The sequence below is a fragment of the Chiloscyllium plagiosum genome, unplaced genomic scaffold (genome assembly GCF_037043375.1).
Source record: "Chiloscyllium plagiosum isolate Xiang-an unplaced genomic scaffold, Cpla_swu_hap1 HiC_scaffold_16, whole genome shotgun sequence".
NCBI lineage: Eukaryota > Metazoa > Chordata > Chondrichthyes > Orectolobiformes > Hemiscylliidae > Chiloscyllium > Chiloscyllium plagiosum.
Window position 1 is genome coordinate 89,778,380 of NW_028270154.1, and position 22,507 is coordinate 89,800,886.

Consider the following 22,507-nt stretch of genomic DNA (forward strand, 5'->3'; position numbering starts at 1 on the left):
TACCGCCTCGGAACATTTCAACCCCAGGGCATCAATGTGGACTTCACCAGTTTCCTCATTTCCCCTTCCCCCACCTCACCCTAGTTCCAACCTTCCAGCTCAGCACTGTCCCCATGACTTGTCCTACCTGCCTATCCTCCTTCCCATTTATCGACTCCACCCTCCTCTCTGACCTATCACCTTCATCCCACCCCCACCCACCCATTGGACTCTTTGCTATCTACCCCCACCCTCCTCCCTGACCAATCACCTCCATCCCCACTCCCATTTACCTATTGTACTCTATGCTACTTTCTCCCCACCCCCACCCTCCTCTCATTTATCTCTCCACCCTGCAGGCTCTCTGCCTGTATTCCTGATGAAGGGCTTTTGCCTGAAACATTGATTTTCCTGCTCCTCGGATGCTGCCTGACCTGCTGTCCTTTTCCAGCACCACTCTACTCCACAATCAGAGATTATAGTTCTTCACCTTTCACCTCAGTTTTTATTTTAGCTTTCACACCTCAGAAAACGTAACCTGATGAACGGTATCCTGAAGTTCAGGATGGGTAATCCTTAACAGTAATCCTCAACATTCAGAGACACAAATTGTCACGGAGACATCAACACAATCTCCATCCACGATACAGCCACAAAGCACAAGTGTGAATTCGTTGTGCATTTCCTTTTTAATATCGTAGGTGCAAAACAGAAAACAATCTCATTCACAAAAGCATTTCAACATATTTATTAAACATCATTACTCTAAAATAACATAATAGTTATTTGTAATATAATTTAAATGTCATGTAACAGTCTAAAATTAAATCAGTGTTGAACCCTCCAAACCGCTGATTGCCAGGTGTTCCATGACCTTCGCAATGTCCTGGCCTTGAAAGAGGATAGTTAACAAGCAAGCTCAGAATTTTAACAACAACTTCTGGAACAGAGCAAAGCTCCTAAACTCTTATACACTATCCAAACTAAAACCAGAGCAAGAAAGGATTGGGAAATCATCATCTTTGTGACCGTAACAATTCAGAAACATTTGCGCTCTCCTTCCTAGGGGAGAGAGAATCTAAGGCCAGTTTAGAAGCTATCACGCCCACCTTTTGCACAGTGTGTCATCAGAAACAGCTACTGTTTGCGGTTGGTGAAAAGCATCATCTTTATCTAATGTCATGCTTTGTTTGCAGAACATCTACATTCAACCCATTGCAGGTAAATTTGGGTTCGACATTCTGCATCTGTCATTATTGGCTCGGACACCTAAAATTACAATATTTTAATAAACTTTCAGTGCCTCTAATTACTTCTTGCAATGGTACAAGAATACGTTGTGTAGGTGAAACCTCCTATTGCAATATCTGCTACTTGGTTTTACCAAAGCACAAATTTCTACTTCTGCAGTTTCACCGTGAAACAACAAATGTGAACCAGTTTTGTTTTTGCAAATGGAAGGACATTACTTTGGATGAAGTCTATTGACCAAGCCATTGTTTTCTTCATCTTCCTGATGACTTTGGCAGGTGTGCAGCACTGGGAGTGAAGGAACAAGAAATCCAAATGTAACCCCCTGCACCTTCCAAGAGGCACCAAGTGGGCCACAAGAGAGCACACAGTTTACAGTGTGGGCAGCACAGACTGACAGACACAGAGTACCTTCTGTTCCACCCTCAGTACTTTGAAGCTGGGAGAGGCTTTAATCTGGTCTGAATTGGAGCTGAACCAATGCCTGAGCTTGATGGAATTTGCCAGATTGAACCAGATTACTTTTACACATTTTACAGAACCATGAAGTGACCTATTGCCCAGTTGTCTGGGACTTAACACTTGCTTCATTAACACAGCTTAAGGTGGCTACTTTTAGCTATAAGCAGTTTATAATTAAGCAATGACGGGCTCCTTAGAAAGACAAAAGGGTCACCACTGGGCCGCCAGTTTTGTTTTAATTGACAGAATTTAGTTCTGTGTCCACCTCCAACCACACAACCTGCAGCTAGTCACGGCTGACATGTTACTGTCACCAAATTGGTGCTAGTGCAAGAGGCAATTACAGTGATGTGTCACAGAAAACAAAACCCATCTGAGAGGCACAATTACAGGGTTATATTAAATACAACGGAGTACAGAATATGTTCAAAAACAATAAAGTACAACTTGCAATTATAAATAAAAAAGGTCAATGTTTAAAATGTTGAGTTCTGATGAATATTGACTAGCCACCACAACATGACTAACTCTACCCCCTCCCATTGGCTCTGGGCTCAGGATCAACACAATCAGCCCCTCTTTCAAAACCCAGCCAATCCCAGACACAAGTCCAAATAATCACCATGTTCTTGCTTCAGTGTATGTTGAGTGAATGATAGATTGGGCTGCTACAGAAACATCAAGTTGATTTTCTCATTTGATTTGCAAAGTTTGAATCAAGAACATTGGCCACTGAAGCAAAACATCCCGCCCCTTCTGACAGCACGGACACTGAAGCCAGGGGCTGTCTCACAGATATTGACTGCTCTCTGATACCATGCTCAGAGTGAGGCCAGGTAAATGAGATTTACAAGACTATCAACTACAGAGGGTACCCTCATCGCTGTGCTGTTCAACACATGCATAACGTTTTAATAGAGATCAGTGGATAAAGAGCAAACCGACTAAATGATTTCCTCCTTTCCCCTAGCTCAAGTACACAGTAGTACTCCATCTCGTGTTCTGGCTAGGACCAGGGTACTTAGCAGCAACAATACCTATATTCTGGGGTTTACTGTCCAATCAGTAGCACTCCATCCATCCTGACATGTTGACTGCCATTATTACAATTAAATCAATCTTTTAAAAAAAATGTTTCATTCTCTGACTTTAGACTCGAAGACTAAATCAGGATTTGTTGAGGGAGAAGCTTAACTTCGCAGTCCATAAAGGACTAACAGTACTGATGTATATGATCAGAGACCATCTGTAAAGAATCTCACTGATATGCCGATCAAATACATACGGTTTTATTCAGTTGCTCTCTTCCCTCCCCTTGGTGCCCCATTTCAGGGAAATGCGAGGTTTGGACCAACCACACTGTTCCATTCCCCACTCAGAGCTCAATCCCTACCTCCAGGCAAACACTGTCAAAGAGCCTTTGAATCTACAAATCTCATTGAAATGCCAATGAGTGACAGTGCGTTACATCGCTCCCAGAACGAGGAAAAGTAGAACAGAAATCTGTCAGCCATTCTCAAATGGCAACAATTAAATCTTACTCATCAAAAATACACACCATTCAACTCTGCAATGGTAAACAGTGTCAGTGTAGACACAGACAACTAGTGAAGATACTGGAGTTCCTCTGGTATATTGTGGAATGACTCCTCAACACAGGGATCATAACATGGGCTGCTACATCAAGTGACAGCAAACCTGTTCTGTAATTGTCAGTAAACCACAGGTTACAGGCTTTACTTTTTGTGTGTGTATGTGGGGACAGGGAGGAAGGAAGGGGGAATGAGGGTGGGTGGGGGGGCGTTGTTAGATAGGAGTTCATGACTAATCCTGGTTCCGTATTAGTGCAAACAAAGTGCAGGTCTTACAACAGCTGGTAGGGATCGGTGGGGGGGGGGAAGAGAGTGGAAGAGGGTTGTGTGGACATGGGAGGGATGGAGGGGAACTATCCAAAAAGCACCCGCCAAGCCCACATCAGCGCAGTCCAGGGAAAAAATCACACTCACAGCATTTACTTGCCGAGACTGGTCACAATAAGACAGTACTAACCCAGACACACCCGAATACAGCCCATCGCCAACAAGAGGCACAATATCCACTGGGCACAAAGCCAGTCTTCAAAAATAGATCCGTTTGGCATCTGCAGGAGCTTGTTCCATTGGACAATAGGGGCACTTTAACCTGCACAAAGGAGAAATGTGGATACGAAATGATACATCAACAGATCACACATGGCTGAAAGTCTTTTGCGTTTACTAGTATAACTTTCCTGACTGGTAGGTTGGCGAGTTAGCTGTTCCCTAACCAATACCATCCTGCTAATCCATTCACAGGAGAGGAGCTAACTCCCTTTGTTAACTGAGTGGTCCTCTGCTGTCTGAGGTTGGGAGTGGTGTGTGGTGATGAAGTTTCTGCCTTTCGCTCAGGAACAGCACCCATCAGTGAACTGGAGCAGAGGAATCAGATTCTTCACTAATTAGAACAACACAGAGGTGGGGGGGGGGGGGGGGCTCCATTCAGGGGAAACACCCATCGGTATTTTCCAAGACGCACAGGATCTGAGACACAAACCCTCATGCTTTAAATGCTGGATGCTGACAGTAGATGGAGGCAAGAAACTAAGTTCAGAGACTAAAAAGCTATAAGGTGTGGCACGGTGGCTCACTGGATAACACTGCCGCCTCACAGCACCAAGGACCTGGGTTCGATTCCACCCTCGGGCAACTTGTCTGCGTGGACTTCGCACGTTCTCTCAGTGACTGTGGGGTCCCCTCTGGGTGCTCCTGATTTCCTCCCACAGTCAAAAGACCTGCAAGTCAGGGTGGATTGACCATGCTAAATTGCTCCTTGGTGTCAAGGGATGCACAGGCTGGGTGGGTTAGCCATGGGGAAATGCAGGTTACAGCGACAGAGTAGAGGGGTGGATTGGTTTGGGATGCGCTTTGGAAGCTTGGTGTGGACTCCATGGGCCAAATGGCCTACTTCTACGCTGCAAAAATGCTGATTCTATGAAGACATTATCGAGGTATCATCACATCGGAAGGTTTAGAATCAGAATCTCTCTCAGCTCAATGTAAATTAAAAAAAGGGTATCATGGAGGAAGATACTTTGGTTTAGACTGGTTAGAGATGGCTAATATCTTTTCCCCCTTTCTTTAATCCCCAGTTACATCTACAATCATTCCCAGAGATATCTAACAGCACGGAACCCCAGCTCAGTCAGCCATGAGCACATCAGCTGGTAACAGCTGGTCAGCGCGTCCACATGCTACTCACTTTCCACCATTGATCAGTTTGTTTAGTGCGTCTCTGGAGATGACATGTCCACAGATCAGCTTCATGGGAGGATTGGATTCAGTCGCTTGCTGTCGAAGGATGGGGCAGGCAAAGACTGAGTGGTACCAGCATTTCTTCCCCAACTCGATCTCAATCTGAAAGAGAAGTAACGGTCAGCTTCACACTGTAATTGGCTATTGTTTTGGGGAGGCAGGGCACGGCATGATAACACGGCCTCATGTTCAACTCCTGGGTGTGCAACATGCGGCAAGAACAAAACATGGCGAGTAGGTACAGAGCATTGCTGCGCCGGAGGAGATGTATGTGAGACAGAGACACAGCCACAGAGCGCGAGGGCGAGAGAGAGAGAGAGCGCGAGGGCGAGGGGGCGCGCGAGGGCGAGAGAGAGAGAGAGCGCGAGGGCGAGGGGGCGCGCGAGGGCGAGAGAGAGAGAGAGCGCGAGGGCGAGGGGGCGCGCGACGGCGAGAGAGAGAGAGAGCGCGAGGGCGAGGGGGCGCGCGAGGGCGAGAGAGAGAGAGAGCGCGAGAGAGCGAGGGGGCGCGCGAGGGCGAGAGAGAGAGCGCGAGAGCGCGAGGGGGCGCGCGACGGCGAGAGAGAGAGCGAGCGCGAGGGGGCGCACGACGGCGAGAGAGAGAGAGAGCGCGAGGGGGCGCGCGACGGCGAGAGAGAGAGAGCGTGAGGGGGCGCGCGACGGCGAGAGAGAGAGAGCGTGAGGGGGCGCGCGACGGCGAGAGAGAGAGAGCGCGAGGGGGCGCGCGACGGCGAGAGAGAGAGAGAGCGCGCGAGGGGGCGCGCGACGGCGAGAGAGAGAGAGAGCGCGCGAGGGGGCGCGCGACGGCGAGAGAGAGAGAGCGCGAGGGGGCGCGCGACGGCGAGAGAGAGAGAGAGCGCGAGGAGGCGCGCGACGGCGAGAGAGAGAGAGAGAGCGCGAGGGGGCGCGCGACGGCGAGAGAGAGAGAGAGCGCGAGGGGGCGCGCGACGGCGAGAGAGAGAGAGAGCGCGAGGGGGCGCGCGACGGCGAGAGAGAGAGCGCGAGGGGGCGCGCGACGGCGAGAGAGAGAGAGAGCGCGAGGGGGCGCGCGACGGCGAGAGAGAGAGAGAGCGCGAGGGGGCGCGCGACGGCGAGAGAGAGAGAGAGCGCGAGGGGGCGCGCGACGGCGAGAGAGAGAGAGAGCGCGAGGGGGCGCGCGACGGCGAGAGAGAGAGAGAGCGCGAGGGGGCGCGCGACGGCGAGAGAGAGAGAGAGCGCGAGGGGGCGCGCGACGGCGAGAGAGAGAGAGAGCGCGAGGGGGCGCGCGACGGCGAGAGAGAGAGAGAGAGCGCGAGGGGGCGCGCGACGGCGAGAGAGAGAGAGAGCGCGAGGGGGCGCGCGACGGCGAGAGAGAGAGAGAGCGCGAGGGGGCGCGCGACGGCGAGAGAGAGAGAGAGCGCGAGGGGGCGCGCGACGGCGAGAGAGAGAGAGAGCGCGAGGGGGCGCGCGACGGCGAGAGAGAGAGAGAGCGCGAGGGGGCGCGCGACGGCGAGAGAGAGAGAGAGCGCGAGGGGGCGCGCGACGGCGAGAGAGAGAGAGAGCGCGAGGGGGCGCGCGACGGCGAGAGAGAGAGAGAGCGCGAGGGGGCGCGCGACGGCGAGAGAGAGAGAGAGCGCGAGGGGGCGCGCGACGGCGAGAGAGAGAGAGAGCGCGAGGGGGCGCGCGACGGCGAGAGAGAGAGAGAGCGCGAGGGGGCGCGCGACGGCGAGAGAGAGAGAGAGCGCGAGGGGGCGCGCGACGGCGAGAGAGAGAGAGCGCGAGGGGGCGCGCGACGGCGAGAGAGAGAGAGAGCGCGAGGGGGCGCGCGACGGCGAGAGAGAGAGAGAGCGCGAGGGGGCGCGCGACGGCGAGAGAGAGAGAGAGCGCGAGGGGGCGCGCGACGGCGAGAGAGAGAGAGAGCGCGAGGGGGCGCGCGACGGCGAGAGAGAGAGAGAGCGCGAGGGGGCGCGCGACGGCGAGAGAGAGAGAGAGCGCGAGGGGGCGCGCGACGGCGAGAGAGAGAGAGAGCGCGAGGGGGCGCGCGACGGCGAGAGAGAGAGAGAGCGCGAGGGGGCGCGCGACGGCGAGAGAGAGAGAGAGCGCGAGGGGGCGCGCGACGGCGAGAGAGAGAGAGAGCGCGAGGGGGCGCGCGACGGCGAGAGAGAGAGAGAGCGCGAGGGGGCGCGCGACGGCGAGAGAGAGAGAGAGCGCGAGGGGGCGCGCGACGGCGAGAGAGAGAGAGAGCGCGAGGGGGCGCGCGACGGCGAGAGAGAGAGAGAGCGCGAGGGGGCGCGCGACGGCGAGAGAGAGAGAGAGCGCGAGGGGGCGCGCGACGGCGAGAGAGAGAGAGAGCGCGAGGGGGCGCGCGACGGCGAGAGAGAGAGAGAGCGCGAGGGGGCGCGCGACGGCGAGAGAGAGAGAGAGCGCGAGGGGGCGCGCGACGGCGAGAGAGAGAGAGAGCGCGAGGGGGCGCGCGACGGCGAGAGAGAGAGAGAGCGCGAGGGGGCGCGCGACGGCGAGAGAGAGAGAGAGCGCGAGGGGGCGCGCGACGGCGAGAGAGAGAGAGAGCGCGAGGGGGCGCGCGACGGCGAGAGAGAGAGAGAGCGCGAGGGGGCGCGCGACGGCGAGAGAGAGAGAGAGCGCGAGGGGGCGCGCGACGGCGAGAGAGAGAGAGAGCGCGAGGGGGCGCGCGACGGCGAGAGAGAGAGAGAGCGCGAGGGGGCGCGGGACGGCGAGAGAGAGAGAGAGCGCGAGGGGGCGCGGGACGGCGAGAGAGAGAGAGAGCGCGAGGGGGCGCGCGACGGCGAGAGAGAGAGAGAGCGCGAGGGGCGCGCGACGGCGAGAGAGAGAGAGAGCGCGAGGGGGCGCGCGACGGCGAGAGAGAGAGAGAGCGCGAGGGGGCGCGCGACGGCGAGAGAGAGAGAGAGCGCGAGGGGGCGCGCGACGGCGAGAGAGAGAGAGAGCGCGAGGGGGCGCGCGACGGCGAGAGAGAGAGAGAGCGCGAGGGGGCGCGCGACGGCGAGAGAGAGAGAGAGCGCGAGGGGGCACGCGACGACGAGAGAGAGAGAGAGAGAGAGCGCGAGGGGGCGCGCGACGGCGAGAGAGAGAGAGCGCGAGGGGGCGCGCGACGGCGAGAGAGAGAGAGAGCGAGGGGGCGCGCGACGGCGAGAGAGAGAGAGAGCGCGAGGGGGCACGCGACGACGAGAGAGAGAGAGAGCGCGAGGGGGCGCGCGACGGCGAGAGAGAGAGCGAGCGCGAGGGGGCGCGCGACGGCGAGAGAGAGAGAGCGCGAGGGGGCGCGCGACGGCGAGAGAGAGAGAGAGCGTGAGGGGGCGCGCGACGGCGAGAGAGAGAGCGAGCGCGAGGGGGCGCGCGACGGCGAGAGAGAGAGAGAGCGCGAGGGGGCGCGCGCGGGGGGGCGCGAGGGGGCGAGGGGGCGCGAGGGCGAGGGGGGGCGCGGGGGCGAGGGGGGCGCGGGGGCGAGGGGGGGCGCGGGGGCGAGGGGGGCGCGGGGGCGAGGCAGACAGAGCGCGGGCGACGGGGGCGAGAGAGAGGAAAAAAGAGATATCGCGTGCAGGGAGCCCGACAGAAAGAGAGCGCGCACGCGACAGGCAGAGACAGAGAAAGAGCGAGCACGCGCGCGACAGGGAGAGCGCGCGCGCGACACCGTGAGCGCCCCCCCGAGCGAGCGCCCGACAGGGAGAGCGAGAGCGCGCGCGAGCGACAGAGAGTGAGAGAGAGAGTGCCAGATAGCGCGCGCGACAGAGCGAGGGCGAGAGCACGTGACAGACAGACAGACGAGCGTGTGCTCGTGTACATATCCACATGCAACTCTAATTCCCTTCATAATTAAAATCATAGGAACACTCGATGTCTATGGTCACACATGTTCCTTTAAACTTTCTAAATGGACAGTTATTGTTTCTATTTCTATAAAAGCCAATGAGGAGCTGCAATCATTCGGAAAATAAAGGAAGTTAGGACAAAGGATAAAAAAAAAGAGGAGGTTTTACCTGAAGAAACTTGGTGCATCTGGTCTGCTACTGTTTATTGCTGCAGGTTTTATGTTTCAATTTGTTGTGGATCTTCCCCAACTAATTGATGGTCCAAAGCTATTTTTCGGGTGTAGTAGTGGTCAGAGATATCGTAAAACATCAATTCATTTAATATTTTCATTTTAAAAACCCAAGGTGATTTACAAAGGGAAAATATTGAGAATGGGCAGAGACCAAACTGCAAGACTGAGTAGAGAAAGATTGATGAAGGAGACGTGATCATAAATCAACCGGAAAGTAAAAGCTAGCATCAATAATGTTGAGCATGAATTATCTTAAAACCCATCTAGCGTCCTTTCGGGAAGGAAAACTCTACCCTGGATGTGCCCAATGGGTAGCTCCAGAAGCTTGGTAACCTGGTCTCCATCAGAAACGGCTTAGTGAGCGACTGCATTAAGGACACAGTTATGGAGGAGCGATAAATGGTGGCATCACCCAGAAATGCCCAGATCTCAAGAAGACATTTTTTAAAAAGCTGAAATATCTCCATCATCCCAGTGAGGCCACGTGGAAAAATGTTGCGATTAAAACTAACCTTTAGGGCAACAAGGAGATAACAGGCACTAAACATAACCAAATCAAAAAGGGGAGAGAAACCACATCGGCCACATGACTGAGGATGATCTTGCCGTGAGGGAAGGCAGGCTAGAGAAGAGCTAAATGGCTGCATGACTTTACAGCGAATACAGAAAATATAATATTGATACATTCACACGCAAGTTGTATTTTACGGTCAAGCACATTGAACAATGATTCAATCAAGGGGTTTTACAAAAGCCAAAACACTGCACTATGGCAGCATATAAACATTTGCAAATGTGCAAGACTGAACCTAGTCTTGTTTAAGTATGAGAGATGTCTACTGAGGCAGAGTCACAGAGATGTACAGCATGGAAACAGACACTTCGGTCCAACTCGTCCATGCTGACCAGATATCCCAGCCCAATCTAGTCCCACCTGCCAGCAGCTGACCCATATCCCTGTAAAGGGAGGAGAAAGTGAGGACTGCAGGTGCTGGAGACTGCAGCCAAGTGTGTGGCACGGAAAAAACACAGCCAGTCAGGCAGCATCCGAGGAGCAGGAGAATCAACATTTTGGGCATAAGCCCTTGATCAGGAATGTCGATTCCCTGCTCCTCAGATGCTGCCTGACCAGTGTGCTTTTCCAGCACCACACTCTCAACCTCCAAACCCTTCCTATTCATAGACTCATCCAGATGCCTTTTAAATGTTGTAATTATATCAGCCTCCACCACTTCCTCTGGCAGCTCATTCCACATATGCACCACCCTCTTGCGTCCTTTTTAAATCTTTCCCCTCTCACCTTAAACCTATGTCCTCTAGTTCCAAACTCCCCCGCCCCGGGGAAAAGACCTTGTCTATTTACCCTATCCACACCCCTCATGATTTTTCAACCTCTATAAGGTCACCCCTCAGCCTCCAACAACTTGAAACCTTAACTCTTGATTTCTCTCCAGAGATGCTGCCAGACCTGTTGAGTTTTTCCAGCAACTTCTGTTTATGTTCCGGATTTACAGCATCCGCAGTTCCTTCAGTTTTTATTTAAGAGACATCTTTGGCTTGTTTGGATAGAGTCTAACTCCAATGTTTGTTCGTTTCCTTGACATGTTACTGTACAGAATCAAACTGTGCAAAGATATTTTTTTAAACAAATAAAGGATATTTTGAAGTCATGAAAAAAATCATGGATCCATCCAGTCACAACAGATTTAATGATAGCGACCAGAACACCACCTGATGAAGGGGCAGCGCTCTGAAAGCTTGAGATTTCAAATAAACCTGTTGGACTATAACCTAACGTTACGTGACTTCTGACTCAGTTCACCCCAGTCCAACACTGGCACCTCCACATCACGGATTTCAGGAGGTGGTTGGTGTGGGACATAAGAGGTCACCACAATCAAATTGAGTCACACGAGTTTGCAAATGACAATTTATTAAGAATAGTACTGAAAGGCAGCAATACTTACTGGAAGCTCATCCTTCTGGCTCCATATCTCTGTACACTGCTGCTGCTCGATCACAGCTTTAATATTCAGCAGAACAGGCAATGCCAAGCAACCAGCGGAAAAACTGGGTGTGGGAAAAAAAAAGCAAGAGTCAATTCTATAGACACATGCCAGCACTTGCTTCACGAAATCATTGTACAGGGACCCGGAGAAATGCAAGGGAATGATGCATGGCAGGAATGTCTATCACGAGAGGGCATCATTTTAAAGGTGATTGGAGGAAGGTTTAGGGGAGATGTCAGAGGGAGGTTCTTTACACAGAGAGTGGTGGGTGCGTGGAATGCACTGCCAACAGTGGTAGTAGAGTCAGATACATTAGGGACATTTAAGTGGCTCTTGGATAGGCCCATGGAAGTTAGTACAATGAAGGATATGTAGGTTAGTCTGATCTTAGAGTGGATAAAAGGGTGTTACAACATCGAGGGCCAAATACTGTGCTGTACAGTATGTTCTATGATTAGCAAAACCGATCTGGAAATGTTCACTCAGCTGCTTCTCCATCCACAGATGTTGCAGCACCGACTGAGTAATCTCATTTTGACAGACAGTTGAATGATTTTTTTTTCTTAAAATAGCAAGAATACACATATTTCCCATCCAACAGTGAAAACAAGAACAGAAGTATAATAGTTTAATGGTGTTTCCCATCAACAAGGAAGCAGAGCAGCTAGAAATATTGACTTTTTTTATTAACTGAGAAGCATTCACAGGAAGAACAAGCTTAAAATAAATCTCGGGAGTTTTATTTCAAGGTGTGTGCTGTGGCATGTTGTCTTCACAAGGCTGAAGGTTAGAGTCTGAAATCCTAAGCCTGATTGATCATTGGTTTCACCTCTCCCATGATGCCTTACAGTTATCGGCTTCCCTTCCAGTGGCTCACTATCACCCTCTATGGACTGACCATCTCTCTAGTTTATCATCATCGAATCCCTACAGTGTGGAAGCAGGCCATTTTACCCATCAAATCCACACCAACCCACTGGGTAGCATCCCACCCAGACGCAGCCCCCCCACCCCTGAAACCTTGCATTTCCCATGGCTAATCCATCCAGCCTGCACCTCCCTGGACACTATAGGCAACTTAGCTTGGCCAATCCACCCTAACCTGCACATCTTTGGAGTGTGGAAGGAAACCCACGCAGACACGGGGAGAATGTGCAAAGTCCACACAGACAGTTACCGGAGGGTGGAATCGAACCTTGGTCCCTGGTGCTGTGACGCAGCAGTGCTAACCACTGAGCCACTGTATATTCTAAAGAATTTCTCCTCCAACAGTGCAGTGTCATCAATCAGCTCTTGAGCTCAGTAACAGCACGAGCGAGTCCAATATTCTCCTTGCATGTTCAATCTTACAGCATGAAGAGGACATCAACCTTTTACATGCATGTGTGTTCTTTGAAAGAGTTATCCAGTTAAACGCTCTGCAGATCCCTGAAAAAAAAATGTACTCCTTTTCCAAGTTATTTATTTACCTAGCTAGCTCCCTTTGGAAAGGGAGTACTGAATCTGCTCCCACAGCCCTTTCAAACAACACGTTTCAGATCACTGTGGAAGAACACTTCTCATTTTCTCTCTGGTTCTTTGGTCAATCATCTCGAATCTCCATTCATATTGGAGGCCATTTGGCCCATTCTGTCTATGTTGGCTGTTAAAGAGCCATCTTTAATAGCAGAGATGCAAGAAGCACATGGCATCTTCCCTCAAGTCTCAAAGCTCCAACATAAACCTGTGCATTTTCCCAAGTTAACAGTACGGCAAATTAAATACTTCATCACAGCCAGAGCTTGTACTGAAGAATCTGCACTGAGGTACCTTAGTACTCAAGGTAGTGCTGTGAGTGGCAACTTGTAAACTTTTCACCGTACTCATGTGACAGTAAAGCTGACTGTAATTCCTGTTCCCAATAAAACAAGCCCCCGCTCATCCAATCTTTTCCCATCATTGAAACTAGCCTTTCCAGGCAATGTCTCTGTAACTGTCCCAGCATGGCTACATCTTTTCAGTAAGGTCAAAAATCACAACACCAGGTTATAGTTGGTTAAAAATCTCACAACACCTGGTTATATTCCAACAGGTTTATTTAGAAAGCACCAGCTTTCAGAGTGCTGCTCCTTCACCAGGTAGTTGTGGAGTATAACATCAGAAGACACACAATTTATAGCAAACGTTTACAGTGTGATGTGACTGGAATTATATATTGAAAAAGACCTGGATTGTTTGTTGAGTCTCTCATCTTTTAAAATGACCTTGTGGGCTTCAGTACATCCCAGTCCAACACCAGCACCTCCTAATCAGGTTATAGTTGGTTTTTGGAAAACACTGGCTTTTGGAGGGCTACTCCTTCATAAGGTGCTAGCGAGAGAAAGTGCTCTGAAAGTTAGTGTTTTCAATTAAACCCATTGGACTATAACCTGGTGTCATGTGATTTCTGACCTTGTCCAAACCAGTCCAACACCAGCACCGCCACACCCTTCTTGTAATGCAGTGATCAAAACCATGTGCAATTTCCAGTTATGTCCTAACTAGCATTTTACACAGCTCTAGCATGACCTTCCTGTGGCTAAATTGCAGCTCTCGGCCAATATTTTTTAAAAAAAGATGCTGTGTATCCTCATAACCACATCATCTACCAATCTCGCCAGCTTCTGAGAGATGAAGCACGCTTTCTAAGGTGCTCTATTTGTCTAATTTTTAAATTGATTGTCTTGTTTTCCCTTCTGCCAATGAGATCAAACTTCCTCCTGATCTTCCTCTGTTCAGAGGAAAATATCAAATATATTGATTGTTAAAGGTGATTCACAACCCCGAATCATTTCAGACTTACACAGGTTTCCCCTCTCCTGTCAAAATGAAGGGACTTTAAAAAAACAGACCCAAGAACTCCAAGTCCAAGTCAACTACACTTTACAGTCAAACTTCAATACAACCAAACTCTGGATACTTACTGAACCAGCCTTAAGCTTATAAAATCTCACCAAATGTGGATTCTGATCAAAACAACCAATTTAACAAAATTATAATTTTATGCTTGGAAAGTGTTGAAGGTAGTATACATACTGCATGCAACTCTAATTACAAATAAGTGATGCTTTTAAACTATTATTAAATTTCAAAAAAATCCAAAGATGTTAAGTGGATTGCTCATGCTCATAGCGTTCAGTGATGTGTAGGTTAGGTGCATTAGTCAAGGGTAAAGGTAGAGTAACAGGGTGGGGATGGGTCTGGGTGGGTTATCCTTTGGAGGGTCGGTATGGACTTGTTGGGCCAAAGGGCCTATTTCCACACTGTAGGGATTCTATGATTCTGTATTAGAATTGTGTGGTCCCTTCATGGTGGATTCAAGAGCAGCTTTCAAACAAGTCACTGTTACACACGGAAGTTTTTAACCTGATATTAATAATTGGCACCCTGCTCCCCTCAGCCCAGATAACATCCTACCTTCATTTACAAACACACATGTTTCGAGGGAGAACAGTGACTGAGCTGCAGCTGATGTCGCTGTCCATTCCAAACTGAATTTACACAATTCAGGTCCAATTCAAACAGATCAGCAGAAAGCACCATTTGACATAAAACATAGGACGAGATCTGGATGGCTCATTGGACCACTGAATAGTTTATTCAACAATTCAGTCATCAAGGGGCTGAGGATTGAGTACCCAAACATTAGCTCAGATTGGATTGTAGGGTAGACAGAAATATTGGGTAAAAATATGGAACATAACAATTCTACTAACTCAGTACATCGATCTGCAACCCACAGAATTGGAGAGAGAGTTTATAAAAACTAAGTATTGTTGTGAAAAGATTGGCCGTGGAACAGTTAGAGATTATCAAAGTCCTGGTGATGAAGGGACACAGCATGGCTCCTGAGGATTCAGATGAGTGAAGACGTAAGAAGCAAAACTATACTGTACAGTGCCTAAGGATCTGGATGTAGGTTTGCCCGCTGAGCTGAAAGGTTCATTTCCAGACATTTTGTCACCCTACTGGGTAACATCTTCAGTGGGGAGAAAGTGAGGACTGCAGATGCTGGAGATCAGAGCTGAAAATGTGTTGCTGGAAAAGCGCAGCAGGTCAGGCAGCATCCAAGGAGCAGGAGAATTGACGTTTCGGGCTTCGTTCCTGAAGAAGGGCTTATGCCCGAAATGTCGATTCTCCTGTTCCTTGGATGCTGCCTGACCTGCTGCGCTTTTCCAGCAACACATTTTCAGCAACATCTTCAGTGGGCCTCAGGTGAAGCACTGCTGACAATTACTGCCTTCTATTTATGTGTTTGGGTTTCTTTGGGTTGGTGATGTCATTTCCTGTGGTGAAGTCACTTCCTGTTCTTTTTCTCAGGGGGTGATAAATGGGGTCTAACGTGATGTGTTTGTTGATAGAGTTCCAGTTGGAACGCCATGCTTCTAGGAATTCCCGTGCATGTCTCTGTTTGGCTCATCCTAGGATGGATGTGTTGTCCCAGTCGAAGTGATGTCCTTCCTTATCTCTATGTAAGGATACTAGTGAGAGAGGGTCATGTCGTTTTGTGGCTAGTTGGTGTTCCTGTATCCTGGTGGCTAATTTTCTGCCCGTTTGTCCAATGTAGTATTTGTTACAGTCCTTGCACGGTATTTTGTAAATGAAATGACCCTCTCTCACTAGTATCCTTACATAGAGATAAGGAAGGACACCACTTCGACTGGGACAACACATCCATCCTAGGATGAGCCAAACAGAGACATGCATGAAAATTCCTAGAAGCATGGCATTCTAACCGGAACTCTATCAACAAACACATCGAGTTAGACCCCATCTATCATCCCCGAGAAAAAGAACAGGAAAGGACATCACCACAGGAAATGACATCACCAACCCAAAGAAACCCAAACATATAAACAGAAGGCAGAAATCATGTACACTGCTTTGCCTGAGGCCCACTGAAGATGTTACCTAGTCTGGTGATGAAACGTCTGGAAGTGAACCTTCCAGCTCAGTGAGCAAACCTACATCCAGAACCTCAACCTGAGCTACAAATCTTCTCAATTAAATCTCTGCAGTGACATAAAAATGAAGTCATTCTCTCTTTCTCATACTAGCACAGAGACAGGCACACACTCGCTCTCACCGAGAAGTAAATGTAACACTATTGAAAATAATAAATACTGGAGATCACGGTAGGTCAGACAGCATCCATGGAGAGATAGTTCTGAGTCTGGGTGAGTCACTTGGACTCAAAATGTTAGCTTGCTCTCTCTCCTTGGATGCTGCCTGACCTGCTGCGACCTCCAGTATTTGTTGTTTTCAGTCCAGATTCCAGCCTCCGCAGTAATGTGCTCCTACATTTAACACTAATCACTACAATGTGGAAAAGGAGTTTGTAATCACTCCAAATTAGCCAAATGCAAGGAAAAACATAAGCAATTATTCAACACTGAGTGGGAAATAAAGAGTCTTAATATCAACAAATTAGGTCAAACAACTTTATTCTTAAAAAAAAACACAATCATTTAAACACTAGATGCTGATAGACTCATTGGGAGAATGGCATGTGGAAGAGACAAGGGCAACAGTAAGAGGTAGCTACATTAAACCTGATAAGTGTTAATACCAATCCTGTCAGTTACCCTGGGATTCTAAGTTCACTGCACTGACCCAGTTACTTATTTTGTTTTTAAAACTTTATCTGAAAATGCGAGTCTTATTCCTGCAGCAACGCTGTCCAAGTATTGTTCAGTCATGTTAACATTGCTTCTGGGCCAAAACCACACATTCAAAAGTACTGGGTTTCCTGTAGGTCCCCATTACTAGAACTGGGACGACCTCAATGAGATTTAACCCATCAACTCAGTGGGAGCTCTCGCCTCTGGATGACTTTAAAGCCAATTGTATGTCAGGATTTTAATGTAGAGCTGGCTGCATCTCCCAGGTAACTGAGTCAATCCCATGATCCTATTTGACTGACATCACCACTCTGTTTACTTGACAGAGAAATGGTTTCATTCCCAACTGAAACAAAAGCACAGTGGCTCAGTGGTTAGCATTGCAACCTCACAGCACCAGGATCCCAGGTTCGATTCCAACCTTGGGTGACTGTGTGGAGTTTGCACGTTCTCTGTGTCTGCATGGATTTCCTCCGGGTGCTCCGGTTTCCTCCCACAGTCCAAAAATGTCCAGGTCAGGTGAATTGGCCATGTTAAAATTGCCCATAGTGCTGGGTGCATTAGTCAGAGGGAAATGGGTCTGGGTGGGTTACTCTTCGGAGGGTCGGTGTGGACTGGTTGGGCCGAAGGGCCTGTTTCCACACTGTCGGGAATCTAAGCCAATTTTTTTTAAAAAGCCCTCAGGGTCGATGAAGCAGCAGCTTGTAGGAGTGCAAGCTTTCTCTATAGCACAGGGATGAGAAAGTCCCATTACAAGAACTCACTGTTTAAACAATAAAAAGTAAAAGCAAGCAAAACAGGTTTGTTATTCAACAATTGACTGACTTAGAAAGACGACAGAAAAACAGACAGAGCGCACAATGGAAAACTCTCCTAAACTCTTTCATGCGGAGCATACCTGACGCTGAGAGGTGATTCGACTGACAGACCAAGGAGGGTACAGGCATCCCGGGTGAATATGTCACAGATGTCTGCCCATTGGTTGGAGTCCAGCAGGTGGAGGTATGGAGAGTTTGCAACGCCATGTCGCAGGTAAACCAGGCTCCCCATCAACACCTGGATGTCTGCAACAAGAATGTCATCTCCTCAGCAATTTACATTAGAAGAAAATCTAAACGCTAAAGTTTCAAGCATGAAAACCGGTCCCTACCCCAAGGCAAACCACTGAGAAACCAGGGGAATAAGAGCGGCTAGGTCCCATCTGAAACTCAGAAAGAAAACAACTGTTACAGAAGTCACAGGACACCAGATTATCGTCCAACTGGAGTCCAGAGCGCTGCCCATTCCTCAGCTGCTTCCCTCCACCACCTCTGGAAGGAGCAGTGCTCTGAAAGCTTTATGATTTTAAATAAATCTGTCGGACTATGACCTGGTATCGTGTGACCTCTGACTTTGTCCACCCCAGCTCAACACCAGCACCTCCACGTGATAGAAGGCTCTGCCCCAGAAGGCTGTGGAAGTCAAGTCTCTGGATACTTTCAAGAAAGAGTTGGATAGAGCTTTTAAGGATAGTGGAATCAAGGGTTATGGGGATAAGGCAGGAACAGGATACTGATTGAGGATGATCAGCCATGATCATAATGAATGGTGGTGCTGGCTCGAAGGGCAGAATGGTCTATTCCTGCACCTATTGTTGACTGACAGCGCGGGTATTGGAATACACAAAATAAATAGCACCAGCCACAAGCATTTACAAGTAAAGCTAGTGAGAAACCAGTTTGTTCCAGAAAACACCTTAGAATCTAGATGAAACAAGTGTAAGCTTTGTTACTACATTCCAAACCTGAACCTGACCCATAACTAAACAGACAAAAGATGCTGCATCAGTAAAGGGCTGCAGCAATAAGTAAACTGTTGTATTGTCAACAGGAACCAGACGGGAGCAAGTGGGAATGGAATTCTTAACATCAATGCAATTTTTAAATAGATCACGTGCTCAGCATGTTGAGTTTCAATCGCGAGGAAATAAAAGTATGAAATTAATTTTGCAATTTTTTCTGCATTTTGAAGTGAATATTTGGACGATTCACCTGTAGTTTACATGTTAAAAAATAAATCTGTATTCCATACTAAAAAAATCAGACTGGGGACAACAACCTAAAACTCACTTGTGATTATTGTTCTGGTATATTTAACATGGCTCTTGTTGTTATTCTACTGATCCCCCAACCTCTCTTATAAAAGGAACCTCAAACTGTCCATGGAATAAGATGAAAGCCCTTACCAAGCAAGGCTGGGAACTTGGACAATGTGCCCAATCCCCAGCAGGCCATACTCGGGAGTCAGTGATAGAGTGGGAGCTGGGAGGTGGTAATGCAGTGCATCTGCTTCACGGGCACAGGAGAATGGGCAAGCTGTCTCACATGGGACGGAAGCACATGCTGAGGACTTCTGATCGTGCAAAAGGAGATCAGCAGCTCCTACCTCCATTCCCAAGGCTGGTGAGGGTAACCAAGCCTTATTCAAGACAAATATTATTTTACAAACAATATTCATCAGGCACTCCATGCTTAAACCCAAAATGATATAAAATACAAGTTTTCCCAGCTCACCATATTTCTAAATGACCAGGAGCTGGGTGAATCAGTGACTGCACTTAAAGAGAGATCCTTCAGCCAAAGGAAAAAACATTGAGAATTATCATCTCCGAGCTGTGGTAAAAGGCTTGATATTGACATTTAATAAATCAAGTCTCACCGAATGCTCAGGGTATGTATATAATGGAATAGGAGGTGTAGTCCAATGGTTTAGAGAGTGTAACCAGTCATTAACTAAGCCATAAAAATCAAGCAGTTCTGGCCACCCTGCTAGAGGAAGGGTATTATTAAATTGGTGAGGGTTCAGAAAAGATTGACCAGGATGTTGCCAGGAATGGAAGGCTAATCGATTGATTGATTTCCTGTCATGTGTACCTAAATACAGTGAAAAGCTTTGTTTGTGAGCAATACAGGCAGATCAAAGCAAACAAGGACATACAGATCATAAAGTGAAAAAGAAACACTTGCATAGAGCAAGGTATTCAGGTTACATCACACAGAGCACGCACTCAGCAAGATCAGCATTAACACGATCAGCATTATTTCAAGTTAGAGACTCCATTCATCAGTCTAATGACAACAGAAACAAAGCTGTTCTTGAACTTGCTGGCACGTGTGTTCAGGCTTCTGTATCTTCTGCCTGACGGAAGAGTTTGTAGGAGAGCATTACCGGGGTGGGAGGGATCTTTATTGATGTTGGCAGCCTTTCCGCGGCAGTGTGCTGTGTAACTGGACTCCATGGATGGGAGGTTGGGTTTCATGATGGTCTGGGCTGTGCACACAACCTTCTGTAGTTTCTTACATTCCTGTGCAGAGCAGATACTGTACCAGGCCATTATGTGCCCAGACAGCATGCTTTCAATGGTGCATCTGTAGAAGTTGGTGAGGGTCCTTGGATATGCCCAATTTCCTGAACTGCCTGAGGGAGAGGAGGCGATGTTGTGCCTTCCTGACCATTGCATCTACATGGGAAGTCCAGGGCAGGTTGTCGATTATCATCACTCTGAGGAACTTGGTGCTTTCAACCCCTCTCAACCTCCGCTCCATTGATATATATGTTCTCCTCCTTCCTTTCTGAAGTCAATGATCAGTTCTTTAGTTTTGCCAGCATTGAGAGAGAGATTGTTACCATTGCACCACATCCCCAAGCCCTCTATCTCCTTCCTGTATTCGGACTCATCGTTGTTGATATCCATCCTACCAAAGTGGTGTTGCCTGCAAACCTGCATTTGTACAGAATCCAGCAACATAACCATGGGTATACAGAGAGTACAGTCGAGGGCTGAGAATGCATCCTTGGGGGATCCAATGTTGAGTGTTATCATGGAGGAGGTGCTGTTGTCTATCTTCACTGATTGCGATCTGTGGGTAAGGAAGCTGAGGATCCAGCTGCAGAGGGTGGAGCGGATACCTAGTCTTGGAGTTCTGAGATCAGTCTGAAGGAGATAATGGTGTTGAAGGCAGAGCTGTAGTTGATGAGCAGGAGTCTAATGTTGGTGTCCTTGTTGTCCAGATGTTCCAGGGATGAGTGCAGGGCTAGGGAAATGGCATCCATTGTGGTGTCCATTCGTTGGTAGGCAAGCTGCAGGGGATCAAGGCAGGCTGGGAGACTGGAGCTGATGTGGGCCCTGACCAGCCTCTCAAAGCAAATGGAGGTCAGAGCCACTGGGCAGTAATCATTAAGGCATGATGCATGTGCTTTGTTAAGTACTGGGATGATGGTCTTCTTGAAGCAGGTGGGGACTTTGGGTTGTAGGAGGGAGAGGTTGAAGATGTCAGTGTTTACCTCCACCAAATGGTCCACACAGGATTTGAGAGCACAACTGGGGGCTCCATCCAGGCCCCTCACTTCCCTTGGGTTATAAAGATAGGCTGGAGCTGTTTCCCTTGGAGCGCTGGAAGCTGGGTCGTGACCTTCTAGAGGTTTATGACATGGTGAGGGGCATGGAGAAAGTGAATTGCAAAGTCTTTTCCCTGGGGTAGGGGAGTTCAAAACTAGAGGGCATAGGTTTAAGGTGAGAGGGGAAAGATTTAAAAAGGACCTGAGGGGCAACGTTTTCACAGAGGGTGGTTCACATATGGAATGAACAGCCAGAGGAAATGATAGATGCAGGTATAGTTACAACATTTGAAAGACATTTTGACAGGTACATGAATAAGAAAGGTTTAGAGGGATATTGGCCAAATACAGGTAGGTGGGACTAGTTTAGATTGGGAACATGGTCAGCATGGCTGGACCGAAGGGTTTTAGATTAGATTGATTCCCTACAGTGTGGAAACAGGCCCTTCGGCCCAACCATCCACACCGACCCTCCAAAGAGTAACCCACCCAGACCAATTTTCCTCTGACCAATGCACCTAACACTACGGGCAATTTAGCATCATTAATCCACCTGACCTGCACATCTTTGAATTGTGGGAGGCAACCAGAGTACCCGAAGGAAACCCACGCAGACGCGGGGAGAAGGTGCAAGTTCACACAGTCATCAGAGGGTGGAAACGAACCTGGGTCTCTGGTGCTATGAAACTGCAGTGTTAACCACTGAGCCACAATGCTGCATGACTCTATAACTCTAGGCTGGTCCTGAACCTGTCTGCGTTATTAGCTGATCACAGCCAAGTGACACGGACAGATAAATATAAAAATATTGGGTCACTCAGGCAGCTGAGGAAATTTGGCATGACAGCAAATACCCTTGCCAACTTTTATAGGTGCGCCAGAGGGCACTCTGTCTGGATGTATCACTACCTGGTATGGCTACTGTACCATTCAAGATTGGAGACGGTTACAGAGAATGGTGAACTCGGCCCGGACAATCACAAAGGCCAACCTCCCATCTATAGAATCCATCTACCAGGCCCACTGTCAAGGAAAGGCCGCCAGCATTCTCAAAGATCCATCCCACCCTAGCAATGTTTTTCTACAACCTCTACCATCGGGGAGAAGATACAGAAGCCTGAACACATGCACCAGCCGGTTTTGTAACAGTTTCTACCCTTTTGTTAGAATACTGAATGGACTCAAACTCTTAACATTCACCTATACCTGTGTTTTTGTTTTTGCCGCTGTTTACCTATTATTTACTATCTATGCTACTTAACTCTGATCTGCCTGCATTGCTCACAAGACAAAGCTTTTCAACGTGTCTCGGCATATGTAACAATAATTTAAATTCAATTCAAACGAGACTGCCTTTAGTGCTTGACATGGGGAGGGAAGAAATCACAGAATTTCCAAGCCTGTA

At 48.9% G+C, this 22,507-nt stretch overlaps 1 protein-coding gene across 2 annotated transcripts in view; it reads right to left on the reverse strand.

The window, feature by feature from the left end:
* Window positions 1-649: 649 nt before the first annotated feature.
* Window positions 650-22,507, reverse strand: part of rmnd5b (required for meiotic nuclear division 5 homolog B) — a 43,036-nt gene continuing 21,178 nt past the window's right edge. For both annotated transcript variants that reach the window (XM_087995511.1, XM_087995512.1), the window contains exons 6-9: window positions 17,624-17,789; window positions 11,045-11,147; window positions 4,969-5,123; window positions 650-3,873 (exon numbers count right to left, since the gene is read on the reverse strand). In XM_087995511.1, the coding sequence (XP_087851637.1) occupies window positions 3,810-3,873; window positions 4,969-5,123; window positions 11,045-11,147; window positions 17,624-17,789 (488 nt within the window). In that variant the 3' untranslated portion in view covers window positions 650-3,809. The remainder of the gene's footprint in view (window positions 3,874-4,968; window positions 5,124-11,044; window positions 11,148-17,623; window positions 17,790-22,507) is intronic.